The sequence below is a fragment of the Tetrao urogallus genome, assembly GCF_951394365.1.
Source record: "Tetrao urogallus genome assembly, chromosome: 4".
NCBI lineage: Eukaryota > Metazoa > Chordata > Aves > Galliformes > Phasianidae > Tetrao > Tetrao urogallus.
In genome coordinates this window covers 10134628-10151315 of record NC_136817.1, presented here as the reverse complement: position 1 = coordinate 10151315, position 16688 = coordinate 10134628, and the positions used below count along the sequence as shown (strand labels likewise).

General features: G+C 41.2%; 1 protein-coding gene across 1 annotated transcript in view; it reads left to right on the top strand.

The window, feature by feature from the left end:
* Nucleotides 1-16688, top strand: part of RNF150 (ring finger protein 150) — a gene marked incomplete at both ends in the record, with an annotated part of 112557 nt that overhangs the window by 73783 nt on the left and 22086 nt on the right. Inside the window, 4 exons of the mRNA XM_079535137.1 lie at nucleotides 1238-1309; nucleotides 1719-1801; nucleotides 9100-9196; nucleotides 16124-16334. Coding sequence (XP_079391263.1) covers nucleotides 1238-1309; nucleotides 1719-1801; nucleotides 9100-9196; nucleotides 16124-16334 — 463 coding nt within the window. The remainder of the gene's footprint in view (nucleotides 1-1237; nucleotides 1310-1718; nucleotides 1802-9099; nucleotides 9197-16123; nucleotides 16335-16688) is intronic.

The window sequence follows — 16688 nt, the reverse complement described above, 5'->3', positions numbered from 1 at the left end:
CGGAGAAAGGACAAGGATAATAGTCACAAATTGCAGCTAGGGAAATCCTACTTCTCTGATAATGATTTATAAAAGAAGAAATGGCTGTGAGAGCGGTGAAGCACTGGAACAAATTATCCACAGTGGTTGTGAAATCTCCCTTCCTGGAGATAGTCAAAACTTGACTGGACATAGGTCTGACTTTGAAGTTGACCCAGCCTTGAAGAGGGGGTGGGAGCTCATGACCTCCCTGAGACCTTTCCAGCCTATGAGTCTGTTGCCCAGTCTCCTTGTTGCGTTAGCTCACTGAGCAGCCAAGCCCTGGGAGTGCTGATGCAGGCACAAGCTTGGAAGCCTGCAGAAGTAGCTCCACGGAGCTGCGATTGTGGGAACTGCCCCATATCATTCTCAGCCTCATCTTCAGCTTTTGAGAACAGTGTTTTGCATCAGCTGTTGCTTTAATCTTGAGCGACATTGGCCCAGCCAGCACAGTAACAGTGTTTTGAAAAAACGGGGGAACAGAAATGTCACGTGGTAAGCGATTTATGGTCACTATAGTGAAAGGAAAGGAAAAAGCAAACTGTTAGGTATGAATATGATGTTCTGTCGGACTATATATTGTTTTACCTGCAAGAAGTTGCAGATGCTTTTGTCTCATTTTTACACCTTGTGTTACTTCTTTGAAGTAGAGAAAATGAAAAAGAAAAAAAAAACAGTGAAGATAATTTGTGTTCGTCTTGATGAAAAAATTATCACCTCAATTGCAATACTTAAATTTTGCTGAGTATCTTGAATTGATCGTGGAACAAAGTAAGAATTAAGACCTCCTGGATCTTAAGTCCAGCATTCATTAAACTTACCAGCCCAGGCCTCATTTACAAATGTACTTTTTGCAAGTGTGATTAAAAAAAGGAGAGGAAAGAAGTGGGATACCAAAACAGCAGACTTGTTAAGTACATTGCTACTCACTGAAATAGTATAGGTGCCATAGTGTAATATCACAAGAGGCTCATGTGCCGTCCTCTCTGGAACCGAATTAGCATAGCTTTGCTTCATCGGCCATGGGGTACCAAGAAGCCTAAAATACCTACTGTGCACTTATTCTGAATAACATCACGACTGACCTCATCTGTTCACATTTATACAGAACTGTCTGGTTTCATATGCAGTTACTTGAGATTATTAAGAAACGTAAGGAGGAAAAATGAATTCTTCATGAAGAGCTACTCTTTGATTAAGAGCACATTTTGTATTACAGCGCCGGCTTGGAGATGCTGCAAAGAAAGCAATCAGCAAGCTGCAAGTCAGAACAATCAGGAAAGGTGATAAGGTAATTTTTTCAATTGCTCATTACCAAATGAATCACTGCACTGAGTATTCCTTCCGACCACCAGGATGAAGAGGCAGAACAGAAGTGGCAGTTGCTTATTAAGCTCACATGTGTCCTCTAGGTAGGGGAGGAATTCTGGTAATTTATGGGAGGAATGGAGTCGGGAGAGGAGGAGCTGTAATGTGGAGATGCAGAAAATCCTGAAAGTTCAAACGTGCTACCTATATCTGCATGATTCCCAGGGAAAGTTTCTAACAGGGTATGTCTGAAAGTCTGACTTGCTTTTCTTGAAATGCATTACTGAATATGCAGCATGCATCAGGGACTGTTTTATTTTGTCACGTAGACTCATCTTTGAAGAGATTAGCTGACAAAATCAAAAATGAAAATAATGTTCTCTTTCCTGTAGGAAACTGAAGCAGACTTTGATAACTGTGCTGTTTGTATTGAAGGCTACAAACCCAACGATGTTGTCAGAATTTTACCTTGCAGGTAAGTTGAAGGTTGAAGGAGCTTTTAACTCCAATTTTCTGTCTGTTTCACAAGTTATGCTCTGTTCTCAGAATATTGCTCTGAGGTTTCCTGAGAGCCAGGGAGAGATGGGGAAATTAATTGCTTTGATTTATTCCTAATCTATTCTGTAAAGCTATCTGAAATGATTCTTTCTTTTCTTGAAGTGAAAATAACATTAGTGGTGGTAAAAACTTGAATTTAGCTTGATAGTCAGAAATTTTGTCGGATCTGGGTATATTACAAAAGTTTTCAGTAGAGTTTTAAACCAAAGGTTATGATGTTTCCTCCATTTTTCTCACTGGTCTGACATTAGTCCAGAATAACTCCCTTAGAAGAACCTGTTTCTGACTTGAAGGTGAGGCCTAGGAGTGGCAGCCAGGAATAGAGCAGGCTAACTGCGACAGAAGTTAGTAATTCTTATGCTGTCCTGTGCCAGGACCAAGCGCTGAGAGAATGATGTTGTCTATTGCTGCCATGGAAGTATTCCCAGACGTGGGATATGGAGGTGACAAGAAGAGCTTTTAGGGTTGTTCCTTTCTCTTTTCATCCCTTTGTGTGAACATGCCCAACGAAGTGTGCGTGCTCACAGTGATGTGATGCAGGAGTGTGGCCTCTTGCCAGCGATAAGAGCTGTCTTCACATCTCTGTACCGTTGTATTGTCTTCCTTGGGATGTCAGCTAACAAAAGATACCTCAACGGAAATCATTTTCTTAAGATATTTCCTATAAACAGTGGTTTCCTTAGGAGAAGAGGATCAAGCGTTTTATTTCCCTAGAAACTGTGATCTCAGATGTGGTATGTACAGAGCCTAGTTTTTTAGAGTTTCTTCTGCTGAAGGCATGTTTACTGGCTTGAAAGAGTGAAATATTTGTTTCTTTTCCTGCTGTATTTTTTCCCTAGTAGATATTTGAATGTAACAAGCTGTCCATTTGTGTTCATTCATGTGACTCATTAATCTGTTTACTGCCATCGCTAAATGGCAAACAAAAAGCAATGGTTTAATCATAAATTTGACCTACTCTAAATCCCCCACAATGACAAACTGCATATGAACTCTTCTTTTTTCTGCAAATAGTTCATGAAGCAGAAATAGGAAAGAAAAAAGAGAAACTGCAAAAAAATGTGGACCTTGGCTTGACATCAAGCTTGTTTTTGTAAAGCATAATAAAGTTTGGAAATTTAACGTGATAGGGACAGGCAGTTTTCAGAAGTGGTTATACAGTGCAAAAAAAAATGTCTAAGCTCTAGCTTTCACTTATGTCTTGCCTCATAATTCAATTCCAGTCAGACTTCATCATGCACAGTGTTGAGTCAAGCAGAGTGAATAGGAAACACATAGTTAACAGGTGATGTTCAGTTCTTGGCTGACTTAAAAGGTCGCCTAGAAAATGACTCATGCTAAAAGGTTAGCAGCAGCAGATCTGTCTTGTAAAATGCTCACAGTTTGAGTCTAAGCGATTTTGAATTATAAAAACTGAAAGATCTTTCTAAAGCAGCTACTTAGAGGACCCTGTTAAGTGAGTAGGAGAGCACTTTTTTTTTTTTTTTTTATATCTTGATGAAGGCCTACAGACACTGAAGGTTTCTTCCTTCAGCATCCTCAGTTAAACAGAGGTTTCACTTCAGTTCTGGTACAGTATCTGCGTTAGTCTGGCATTTAATAAGAGGCTGGCATTTCACCAAATCTTACAGAAGCCAACACCATGCTGGCTGACCTTCGTGTTTCTATCCAGGAGTTACACAAGATGCAACACTTTCTGCTTGCATAGCCACATGCACCCTGAGATCAGCTGCTTTGTCCTGCAGGCTGTACTGGGAAAACTGTGGCTAGCAGACACGCTCAGTATGAAGTTCTGTATATCATTGTGTTTCTTTTAAAGTTTCTGAGTCCTGAATCTGCTCAGAAATTGGTACCAGAAATCCATTGGATTTCAGTGGATGAGGTATGAAATGATATTTGCTAGTACTTGAGGCTGATTTCCCAAATGTCCTCTTTCTGCTGGAGAGCTGGGAGGAGAATTCTTGTTAACTTGTACTTCTTCCTCTCTTTCCTCTTTAGAAGCCAACTCCCACAACTGACTGTATTAATAAACCTCACTCTACAGTGTGTTAAATAAATATATACTGACTCTTGATAGTGAAGGAAGTGTTGGCTTGCAGCTGGTTTTACATTGAAGTGGTAGTGAGCATCACAGTGAGGGCCCTGACACAACATCAAATATAAGCAAGTTCACTGTTCCCTGAGTCACTTCTCTTATCACAGCCCTACTTCCTTCTGCTTGTCTTCCATCTTCAGCTTCAAAACTCCCGTCTCTTCTGCCGTTCTTTGGAGAAATCACTGATGCTGCTGTTCCCTTTGTCTCCCTCTCACTAAACTTTTCTTTCCTGCACTTGAATAGAGAGATAGGACAGCTCTTTCAGCCTCGTCTCTGCTGAGAACTTTCTATTTCTTCATAACCTCTTTTTCAGATTGTTCCATTTCTGTCACCAACAGATACTGTTAGAGCTCGCACGCCTCCTCTGAACCTCCAGTGAACAACTGTGTTTTCACAGACTGTTCCACTCCTTCCCTCCCTTTTCATTAGCCTCCTGTGAAAATCATTTCATTACAGCACTTCTTTTTTTAATCCATTTTCTCAGATACGCTCATCATCGTGTCCCTTTGTCCTTGCTTCTTCTACCTTAGGAATAAACAAACAGTAGCTCATATTCATCCCCAAAAGCTGAAACCTACTTGCCAGGTACTCAGTGCTGCTCAGTCCCTCATCAAAGCCCTTCTCAGTCCTCTGCTGCAGCCTGACATCTGATGTAGGGCTGAGCAAGGGATGCTCTTAGTCCATGTCTCTGGGAATGTGCCTTTCTGCTTTTGGCTCTTTTTGTTGTAGCTTATGCTTTTATTCAGGAAAAAAAACCCAACCCAAGTGACTGCTAGGTTTGTTTGCATGTGCTTTGGAAAGTTGGAACTGGAACAGGAAGGTAGGAGAACAGTCCTCTTTAGCCTGGAAAAAAGGTTTTTTAAATAGTTGGCAAGTTGGAAGCTTTACAAGAGTTTTACAGTAATGAAGTTATTATTACAATTTTTGGGCTGAGCCCAAAATAAATATCTTTTTTCTGTTGTATGTTTGAAGTTGCAGCTTTAAAGAAAACGTGAATTGCATTTCAGACACAAATAATCTCTAGTTAACAAATAAATCAAGTGCTAATTAGATAGCAGTAAATGCAGCGTTGTGGGATTTTTGAGATACTTTTCCTCGCTTTGGTTGATGTGAGCTGTACACAGCCCTGTGCAGGCACAGAGCAGGGCAGGAGGGATCCCGGGAGGCCACCCACCCCAGGGTGCTGGGGCACTGGCCTCACACGTGTCGTTCTTGGGAGTTATTTTTCCAACACACTGCAGCCTCCAAGGATGAGGACTCTGCAGACTCTCCCGGTAATTTATTACAGTGCTTTGCCACCCTGAGAGTGATGAAGCTTTTCCTATTGTGTAACCTGAATCTCGCTTGCTGCAATTTAAACACATCATTGTGTCTCTTATCCCTGGGAGAGGTGAAAAACAGTTTGTTTCTTTTCTGCTTATGGAAACCTTTGTCTTGTATGAGGATTTTTATGACATCTCTCCTCTCGCCTTTTTTTCTCTCAACTAATCAATTACAGTCCTTTACAGAATCTTCTCAACCCATCCAAACCAACATAGTTTTGCAATGGATGTGGTTGCACACAACAGAACACAAAAAGCATCTTTTCTGCAGCTATGACTTAAATTATCAAAGCCATTTTCCTAGCCTGTGTTTGAAACATCTTTCTTACTGCCTCTGTGTATGGGTCATTAATTCTGAACTCAACCGTAATGCCTTTACCTTCTCCTTTTTAAAATTTGAATCAGGCAGAAATGCAGTTGATCATTTTACGGTTTAGGGTGGCTGAAATACTATAGTTACACTATCATCTTATTTTGTACAGATTCTTATTTTACCTGGATTTAGATGGTAAACTCATCAGGACGTTTATCAGTCAGTAACTTCATGACACACTGCAACAGGTTGCCCAAGGAGGTTGTGGATGCCCCATCCCTGGAGGCATTCAAGGCCAGGCTGGATGTGGCTCTGGGCAGCCTGGTCTGCTGGTTGGTGAGCCTGTACCCAGCAGGGGGTTGAAATCAGATGATCATTGTTGTCCTTTTCTAGCCAGGCGATTCCATGATTCTGTGATTTTATAATTCCACACAAAAATGTTTGCTTGTAGCTAATACAAACTCTCAAATTGTATAATCATACATCGTATAACGTGGTACAAATCTTTACAAATGATTTTCAGTGGCATTCCATTTTTGTCAAATAATCAAGATCCTTCTATTGTACATATTAAATCTAAAATTAATGGAGCCCTAATAACGTGTTATTGGGAGGTGCCAAATGATCTGTCACGTGTTTAAATTACTCAGCATCGGTAGGATTTCTTTTACAATGTCATTGTTGAAGCCAACTTTAAAAATGCTTAACTTCAGTCTGTGAAGTCTTGAAGGCATGAAAATTCCAAGCTTTTGGTGATTAATGAGCATTATGAAATGCTGTAATATGAGCCACAGCTTGACTGAAGCTTAGAAAGGTTGAACTTGAAAACCAAAGAGGACTTTCTAGTCTACAGTAAAATGGCTTGATAGAAGCTACATTGTTGTTTGTTTTTTTTTTTAATCCAAAACAGGTTTTGTAATTTTCTCTTTTTTTTTTTTTTTTTTTTTTTTTTTTCAAGAGCATAAATCTCAGGGTTTTTGTATTTGTATTTTGGCACAGTGTGTTTCACATCCATGCAGTTAAGCATATGTACTTACAGATGTGAGTACACACTTGAAGAGAACCAACTGCTATGAAGATTTGTGTAGTTTTCCATACAGCCGAAAAACAAGGCATGTACTTTCAATACTCGGCATGAAATCATGCAGTTGATGTAGATTAGGCTTTTGAATGTAAAATTGCACGTCCCTGTGTCATTGCACTTGGAGTTGTTGAAAATGCTTGCCTGATGGTGCATTGGATGTCTCCCTGCTGGAATAAAAAGCAGAGTCATGCAGGGCAGAAATGGGAACTCAGTGCATTGTGTTTTTATCTGGTCAGGCAAGCCTTGTTTTGAAAGAGGGTTGTGAACTGCAGTAGCATTAGTCAAGTGGTGGCTTAAACTTCAAGGATCACAATACTCCATTTGCGTTAATCATGTTGACATACAGGATCAGATGAGAAGTGACAAAGTTTCGTATCACAGCCAACTGATATAATTAGACAGGTCAAACTTCCAAGAACAGATCTGCCCTTTCCCATAGCTGTGTGAAGTCAGACCAAGTACAGCAAAGCGACAATTTGCCACAGAGGTTTTTGGTGGTTTTTTTTTTTTTTCTACAAGGGAGTTGTCTCTTTTAGAAGCAGCGAGGACAGCATTGAAGAGAAAAGAATAAGATTCTGAGATTTCACATGGTTGTGGCTTTGAATTCCAAGTGTCATCAGGACTGAAGTCAGCTAGTACACCAGACGGTGTGGGCTGCCACATGTTTCTATGAGCTATGGCTGCAAATCGATATAGAGGAAAGAGCACCTCAGTGTCTTCAATCAGGCTGACAGGCTGCGCGTACCTTGTTATGTGAGAGAGTCTGCGACAGGATACAGCTGCCAACCCATTCAGCTGAATGGGTACCACTTAAATATTTAAAATTATTTGGGTGCACTTAGTGAGCCTGGCTTTCTCAAAGATTGCATTTCTTGCTGGAGGCTTGTGTTTGCTGCTGAGCCCCTGCTCCGGGTAGCAGGCTGGGCAGCTGTGACCTGTGCCCCCCCACTGATACCCGGTGGCTTGGATGGCAAGTGGTGTGACTGGCTGTGACAGCCATCTCCAGCCTCTGCCTGCCTGTTCTCAAATGTGAAAGTTCAAACAGGCTGAAATGGGACTTTCAGGCTCTGCTAACTAAGATGTGGGACACCTGTTACAGGCCTTGGAAAATTAGAGCTTATATACATGTTATTTTAAAGCAAGCCTTAGCATTCTTAGGGAAAGTCTGTGTATATTGATCTTCATATTACGAAATAAAATACCGTCAGTTTTGCTTAGCTTATTCATTGTTTTGAAAAGATTTTCCTACGTGTCAGTGTAGTTTCTGAGGCTATTAATGTGGTAGGAAATTTTGCTCGTTTTCTGCAGGAGCAGAACCATCGCAAAGCCACACGAACCCTCCCAAGCCACAGAGCACTGTTGATTGGTAATAGGTGCATTACATAAGCTAGTGGAGCACAAATATGTCAGCCCAAATATGCTGCCTGTGAATTCAAAGAAAAGGAGAAAGAAGCAAGAGAGAAACTTTTCTGCCTTATGCTGAGCATCAGCTGCTGTAATTGACCTCCTCACGAGAGGTTTTTAAATCCTAAGCCCCATTTTCCTGTGTTTTGTAACGTTCATCCTTGATAACCACAAGATAACAGATTACGCTCACAAGAGAGAATACAGCTGTCAGGTTCATGCACTAAGTATCTCTGTGTTCCATCTCAGTGTCTGTCAGGCTAAGTTAGATAATAATTTTGAGTTCCTCTGCCTGGGTTATAAATATATATGGTTTTATATGTATATATAAATATATAAACCCATGCCCCGCAGCAGCCATGAGTCTCAGGTAGTTGCTTAGTGGTCTTTTCAGATGAAGCATGGGTTTAGGAACAATCCCTTCAGGGCTGGAATTGTGTAGGAGCTCACTCCATTGGGTAAATTAGAAAGAGCAGGGAAGTCAGGGACCATACTTTAAAAGGCATCATCCTGATATTTCCATGTAAATGAAGATACGCATTTATTCATTTCACTTGTTTTCCTTATGTCTGTATCCTTCAAAATAATACCAGGCCCCAGTGGCTTAATCTTTCTGTAATATGTAATCAGATTTGTTTGCGGAACCATCAAGAAATTCACATGGTTTCACCTGTAGTAGGTTTTGCTTACTTGACGGTGTTTAACATTTAAGGAATGTGTTTTGCTACTAATTTATTGTGTTTTTCCTAGTTGTCTAATCGTGTACATTTTCTTTTCCAAGGTCAATTGAGTAATACTTTGCACACATGCTTGACACGCTGCAGAAATCATTGTAAAGCCTTGTCTGCAGAGGATTTAGTCTGGCAGTCCTTGCAGAAGTCACAAACCATACTATTTGAAAAGCTTGCACTTACTGAATTCAGGAAAAGCATCTGGTGTTAAGTGGTAAATCGTGCTGTTGTGGATTTGAATTAAAGTATCTTGTTTCTCGTTGCAGGCATCTTTTTCACAAGTCCTGTGTAGACCCCTGGCTGCTAGACCATCGTACCTGCCCTATGTGTAAAATGAATATTTTAAAAGCTCTAGGGATCCCGGTAAGCACTTCACAGGGGAGCTGTCTTGGGCAAAAAGGGAGCGTCAGCCATGTGGGTGCATCCCCAGACCTATACCTGTCTGCTCCCATCCTACTCTTCTGACCATGTTATTGATGTGTTAATTAATTTAAGGATAATAGAAGCTGGTCTGAGCAGCTACCTCTCTTCTTCACCCCATTTATGTTACCATGGAAGAGTTTTTATTGGGGTTAATGTGTCTGTTACTGCCCAGTTTGTGGAGCTGGGTATCATTTACTGGTGTTCAGGTTGATTTGTGTTCTTTCATATTACTTTTATTTATGTTTCAAATCAGGGCTGGATTTATTTTTACAATCCCACACTGAGTTTAAATCTCAAAGCAGAAGACAAACAAATAAAATTTTCCCTGATACACCAGTCGAGGACAGCTAGTGACTTATTCTAGGAAGGCAAATCTCTTATCTGTCTGATTTCTTTTGAAGTTTGTCTGTGGCAAGCTCTGTACTGCTAATTCCAATTAGGAAGATTTCTACCAGTAACTAAATATGTGGCAGACCACATGCTGTATAAGAAATGGTTGAGCTCTTTATTGTTTAGTACATTTCAATGTGGTTAGAATCAGTTAAAACAATAGATCTTTTTAGGTTGTATGTTTCCACTCAGTACATATCCTGTCTGCCGTACAGTTTCCTAGCTGCAGTTACCAGAGATCAGGGGCTTATCCAGGAAGCAGTGAGTCATTTTCTTGCAGTGTGTGAGCCTTGCCATGTGTCAGTGAAGTTTAATAGTGAAGCACTGCTGGTCAGTACATTAACAGGTGCTGTAGATACCCTCCCCAGTTGGTGACATGCCAGTCGACAAATGAAAGAGTTATATAAAGTATAACACATAATAAGAACATATCAGGGAAGCTGATGTGGCCACACCTCAGAAGATCTGTTTTGTGGAGACAAGGGACAGGTTGTTGCAGAAAAAGCTTTATGGCATGTGATGAAGTTTGTTTTTACAGGAGGAGGCAAGTGTGTTAGTCAACCTAACATAATCCAAGCTAAAAATGCAGTGGAAGAATGACATAAAGCATTGTAGCTAGCGTAACTCATTGTTACAGTTGGGATAATTTTTCTTCTGTAAGTGTATATTATCTTTGAAATACTAAAAGATGATAGAACTGTTAAATATGTTTCAGACATAACAAAAGGATCGGTGCCATTCAGCATGGCTCTCTGCAGGTTTTAATACAGAATTTTTTCCCCAGTTCCGTATCACAGTTCCATAGACCTGCCAGTGAAATTACCCAGGATTTCAATATACTTAGCATACTTCCCATGGCTTTATTCCACACATGCGATAGCATGCAATTCCTGCTCTCAGGGCAGTCCATTCCTCTTGGTATTTTTGCTTCATTACCAATACAAACACAGACCTCCACCAAACTGCAGTGAGATGTTTCAGTCTTTCCAGAAAGTTCAGTACCTTCAGTGAGTATTCACATCCAGAAAGGACTCTCAGAGACCTCACTGACAGCTGCTGAAGACCAAGCATGTCTGCAAATCAGCCACAGCTTATCTGAGGCTGGATGCATCAAGAGGAGGAAGAACATGCCTAGAGGCCACGTGTGAAAGTTTTGGTTCTCATGAGTGGCTTTACTATACACAAACAGCTGTGTAGCAGCAGGTAAGGAGGTTGTGGATGCTCCATCCCTGGAGGCATTCAAGATCAGGCTGGATGTGGCTTTTGGGAATCTGGTCTGGTGGTTGGTGATCCTGCCCATGACAGGGGGTCAAAGCGTGATGATCTTTATGGTCCTTTTCAACCCAGGCCATTCTATGATTCTATGTTTCTGTGATTCTACGAACTTAATTGCCAGGAATAATTTAAAGCACCATTCAGTTCACAAGGCCTTTGTGTTACTTCTCACAACTCCCAGTCTTGTTCTTTCTACATTGTGTGGTAGAAGTGGAATCTGTTCTGTTTTCCTCAGTGAGGGCTTCCCACGTGGAATTTTGTGGAAATTACTCTGCTGTTCTTGTAATTAAGGATACTGTTGTAATCCACATATACAGCCATGTCAAATGAAGATTTCAGTCAACTTCAGTAACAATCTCTGAACAGTAAAATCAGATGCTTGGATATTAATGTGCCCATAGCGGAATTTGCTCAGAACAATTTATTTTCTTAATTTCAGTTAAAAGTTCCTTAGCTTGTTCTAAAACAACAAACTGAAAACAGTCTGCTCCATTGTTTGGAGAAAGCATGCTGGCTTCCACCTGCAGAAGCATTGGTTCCATTTAGGGAGGGAGAGCGTCATGTTAGCTTTACCCCTTGAAGTGAATTACAGTAGGAGCTGTTGTCCATGGGAGCTGGGAGCAAATGGTGGCCTTCACGTTGGGGCTTTCCTTTGGCTTGACTGCAAAGGAAACAGTCTGAGAGCCTCTGCTAACTTCAGGTTTAAATTCCTGTACTGTTATCAGTTGGTGCTCTTCTGTTTTCTCTGCCTTTTCTTTCTAAACTCTTAATCCACTCCTGCCTCATCTCCTGTCCCTGCTTTTCCTCTGTGTAGCCCCCTCCTGCCCAGTGTTACTGCCCATGCTCCCAGTCCCTGCTCAGCTCCTAGGGCCTTTCTCCAGCTGCTCACAAACTGTGCATCTTCTCCCTTCTCCTTGTGGGGAGCAGCTGAGGGTGGGCCCAGGAGGACATTGCTCCTGTGTGGTGCTTTCTGGTGCCATGGGGAGCTTCCCATCACTGCAGAAAGCCTGCAGTCATCAGTCCCAAATAAGGCACCAGGCTCTATCAGCGTTCATGAACTGATTTTTTCAGAGGCTCATGATTTATCTAGATGTCAGTAAGCTGTTGTTGGAGAAGACATTTCCCAGGAAGAAGCTGTAAAGCTCTAGGGCTTCTCAGCGAGAGGTGGCAAACATTTCTGTAGAGCGGATAAAGCAAAATGCCATTCCCTAACCATGTTCTTGAGTCTTGCTGAGCCTTCTTAGCTGAAATTTCCATGCAGAGAAAAGAAGCCTTAGGCAAGCAGCAGGCTCTGTTGGGAGGCTTGAGCATAAATGGCCCAAATCCTTTGCAGGCTTGTACAATGGGAGGAATGAGAAAATCTTAACGTAGGCAGGCTTGTTACCATTTTTTCCTGCCAACTGTGTGTTTGTCCTATGATGGTTGTTAAAGAGCTGGCTTGTGCAACTTGGGATTGATCGTGCTTCATTTAGCAGGGAGACCCAGGATTTTCCAGAAAATGATAAGTTAAAAAAAAAAAAAATTAAATATTTCAATTCAGTACACATCAAAACTCTCTATTTAGTTTGTAACAAAGGCTTCAGATTGTCTGCCCTGAAACCAGGTTCTTCAGCTGCAATGAAGCACCAGAGTGACTGTGCTGATTTTCACAGTAGCTGAGCACTCAAACATCCCAGCTTTTCACTGGGGTACTCTGCAGCTCAGGGGGATAATTAACTAAATATCTATCAGCAAACATTTGGTGTAACCTTTTCTACTATCTCTGCTGGTGTAGCCAACTCACAGACTTTGCTTCTTCTGGCTGTAGTATTTTAAGTAAATAATCAGTGGAAGTGTCTTTCAGTTTCGAAGACCTACGCTGCTTTTGGGGTGATTGTACCACATAGAATAGTTTCCCTCTGCTTCTCCTTCCTTTCTGCAAATATCTGCTGGATATGCAGACAGTTGCATTTTGGCAGTGGATTGGATGACTTGAAGCTATTCGCTAAGATCCTTAGCCGAGAGCTCAGAAGTCGATACAAAGCCTTCCCTTGACTGTAGTGGAATTGTGCCCTCAAAGCACTTACAAGCAGGTAATGAGTGAAACCAATATAATTGAACTTAGAAAATGTATCTGGGTCACTCTAACAGCAAAACCCAGAATATGTTTTTTTCTGTCAGTATTTTGTACCATTGATTTTACAGTATGCCGCTTAATCGGGGGTGTTTTTTTCCAACCAGAATCATTTGGGAGTAAAGGGATTAATTATATTGAGAAGTGTTATTTTAGATTCTTTAATGTTTGGTTTGGCTTTCAATTATAATCCCCTGTTTTTAAAGGTTTAAAAGTTGGCGATAAAACCCCATTCTAGGAATAGCTGGAATCAGAGCAAAGGATAGACAACCAATCCCTTGAAAAAAGCTAGAAATCATTTTTGTTGCAGTAGAGAAATAAAACAGGTCTTTTTTCTTTAAGGTACGTTGCCCTCAAAGCCAAATCTCATTTAAAAATGAAATTCTGAAGACGTTTGTTTCAACAGCTAAGAGTGATAGATCTAATGAACGTTTCAGATAAATAACTGGTATTTCACTTAGGAAAGTACAGCTTCCGTGGGTTCCATTAAAGCTAGGTATATCCGAACATGCCTTTATCCCCAGCTGCAAGGAGCTCTCCCTGCCTGTGGATTAGGCTGGAGCCTGACTATGGCAATTCTAATTTTTATCCCAAATTTCAGCTTGTGGATATCAGTCATCTGGGGGTTATGTAAAATTCCTGTCTTTTTCATCAGGAGCATTTGTGAAAAATAGTCTTGAGGGGGCCAACAGTCAGAGGGAATGTATGGGAGGGGAGAAAACATGCTAAGTTCCTGGTTCTGAAAAATAAAAACAAAAAACAATCCAGCATATGGTAACCTTCTGCGTTCAAAGGGATTACTCTTGTGCTTAAAGCTAAGCCTCTGTTTATGCTTTTGCTGTATATGTTGCTTAGTTTCTTGATGCCTGATGTTGGAGGCAGGCAGATAGTGAGATTTTCAGAAATGCCTTCATGCAGGCACGTCCAACCCGTGGCTGCACCCTGCCCCACATCCATCAACATCCCATTCTGTGTTGTTGCCGTGCAATAGCTGGCAGCAGAGGGGCCCTCTGCCTAAATGGCATCTGACATGGAAGTGGGTATGAAGCAAACGTGTGTTAATTCCTCCTTGTGGAAAAAACGGCACCCATTGACATTCATTGATACTTGCTGAATGTTTCTGGAGACCAAACAATGGATGTGAGCACAGTGAGGTGGTGGGTGGTGCGTTTCAGCAGTGGCAGTACCTCTGCTGGTGCAGATTTTGGTGAGCGTGGCATGCAGTCTATTGTTCATCTCTGGCAGCAATGCATAGCTAATGGTAGTGGCTGTGTTGAAAAGGTGTTATGTGGCTGAGGATATCCTCTATTAGTGTTCTTGTGTTCTTTGTATCTGTTGTCCTTTCCATGGAAATAAATAGGAGGCATTACTTTCAGGCTGATCTATGTATATGCTGCCCAAGACAGTTTCTCTTTCCTCAAAGCGTCCCAGGCAAGCCAAAAGTTTGGACACACGTGCCTTAGCATGTGAGATACCTGAGCATAGCAGAAAATCAAGTTCACAGAGCAGAGTTCATCTCCTCTGACTTGAGCCCTCCAAATACAGAATTTCCAGTCTAGCGGTTTAAACCCCCTCTGTGTTTAGTGGTAATCAGTAGGAAGGTAGAGTGGGCAGTTGATACTACTTACCATCGAGGGGAAGAAATCACATGGCAAAATTACCTTCAGGTCATTCAGGTTACGGTAAGCCTAAATTACTAATCCAGATTATATGTCTGATTCCTGGGCAAGCAACATAAATGGGAGCAACTTAAGTTTACACATTTCCTAACTGAGCAAGGTATCTACTTAACTGGTAGCTCAACCTTGCAATGCTCCTCTGTCAATGTTAAGGTTTTGTACCCTAACATACAGTACCTTCAGTTCTGAATTCTTTCGTTTGTTTGTTTTTGCAGTATATCAGAACTTCAAACCCAGTTCTTCAAATAGTTGTGCCGAAATGTTTTCTCCGTGCCTTGGGGAGAACTAAATCTTCCTGAGTGGGCTTGTGGCTCAAGAATGTGTTTCAAAAGGCTCTTTCCCTCTGTGTTTTTCACCATTGTAAATGGAGAACTCCATAGTAGTTGCTGATATATATGAATGGAAGCATCTGATTTTGATTGGGTTGGCATAAAGAAATAAAGGGTAGAAATTAGTCTTAGTGCTTTAAGTCCTCAGCTTGGATGTAATCTTCTTACTGGACAAACAATTCTTCCTGCCTTTTGGTGCTCACTTGAAATCTCAGTGTTCTTCCTGAATAGGTACTCTCATGCCAAGGATGCAGTGCAAAAGCTGCACAATGCATTGCTTCCTTGTTAGCTCAGTGAAAATTTAAACACCTGGCTTGAAGAGCTTGGCTCATTCTGTATGAATAGTCATGTTCATATAAAACTGCAAAAGAGAAGAAATTACGCAGGTCTGGATTCCATCCCTGGTGTTTGAATCACAAACAGAGGAAGAATCTGGACTGAGTTTTCAGTTTTCCAATATTGTTTGTTTGTTTTCTCATCATTCTATTTATGTGGAAAATGTAGCATTAGCAAAGGGGACAATCTTGTGATTTTAAAATAGGTGTCTTATCAGTAGCTTTGGCTTCTATTTTTTGCACCTCACATGTAAATTTGCCCACAGGCAATTCCCATGAATTCCTATTCCTGGAAGCTCCGATATCTGCTCTATAAAATGTATATTTAGGGAAACAGTGATCATCTCCCTTCAGCTACTGTCTGTTTACATTTATAATCTGACTCAGCAGTCTGCCTGTGTTGAGAGACCATATCAATAAGTGCACTACTTTTTCAATTTACAAGTTCCCAAAAACCTCTCAGTACAAATAATGGTATTTAGGGACCATGATTGGGAGTTTGGCAGTGGATATTTTTAATGCGTGCTTTGGGTCTCTCTTGCAACAGATTGTATCAAGCTTGCAAACTGTGCATGTTCATTCATCATATGTTGCCATTTTCAGTACTTATTTGTAAGCACTTCCATGGGAATCATGAAAGTGGCAGTAGGAGCAGCGAGCCTAAGAAAAAGTGAAAAAGTAAGAGCAGGTGTATTAAATGTTTTTATAAAGTAAAAGCTCGATTTTCTTCTTTCTCTTCCCATTAGCCCAACGCAGATTGTATGGACGATATACCTCCAGACTTGGAAGCCTCCATAGGAGGACCACCAACCAACCAGATAACAGGAGCCAGCGATATTACAGTGAACGAGAGCTCTGTAGCCCTGGATCCCCCGGTGCGGACTGTGGGAGTACTACAAGTAATCCAAGACGTAGACTCCTTTCCCCAGGCTGGGGAGGGTAACTTCACAACAAGCAGTAAGTTCCTCTTTGTGGCAGAATTTGCACGGGGAGAAATGGTTAGAAACTTGAATTGCAGACCAATATTTAATGGGGGAAAAGTGGCCTTTGAGGGCTTTTATAGTGGAGCAGTGGCCTTAGGTTAAGCCCAGAGGAACTCCACGAGGTAAGTAGTTAAAGATATCGTGTCGTTCTGCTGCACTGCAAGCACTGTGTGTAGTGTTTGCCTGTGTGCAAACTCTGTGTGCCCCTGGTCTACAAAAAAAGGAAGTTGAGTTCTGATTTTTGTCTTTCTTTTCATCTTCTTATGTCAAATGGAGCTCATCGGCTTCTTTATTCACTTTTGGTTTTCTCATTTTATAATGTTTGATG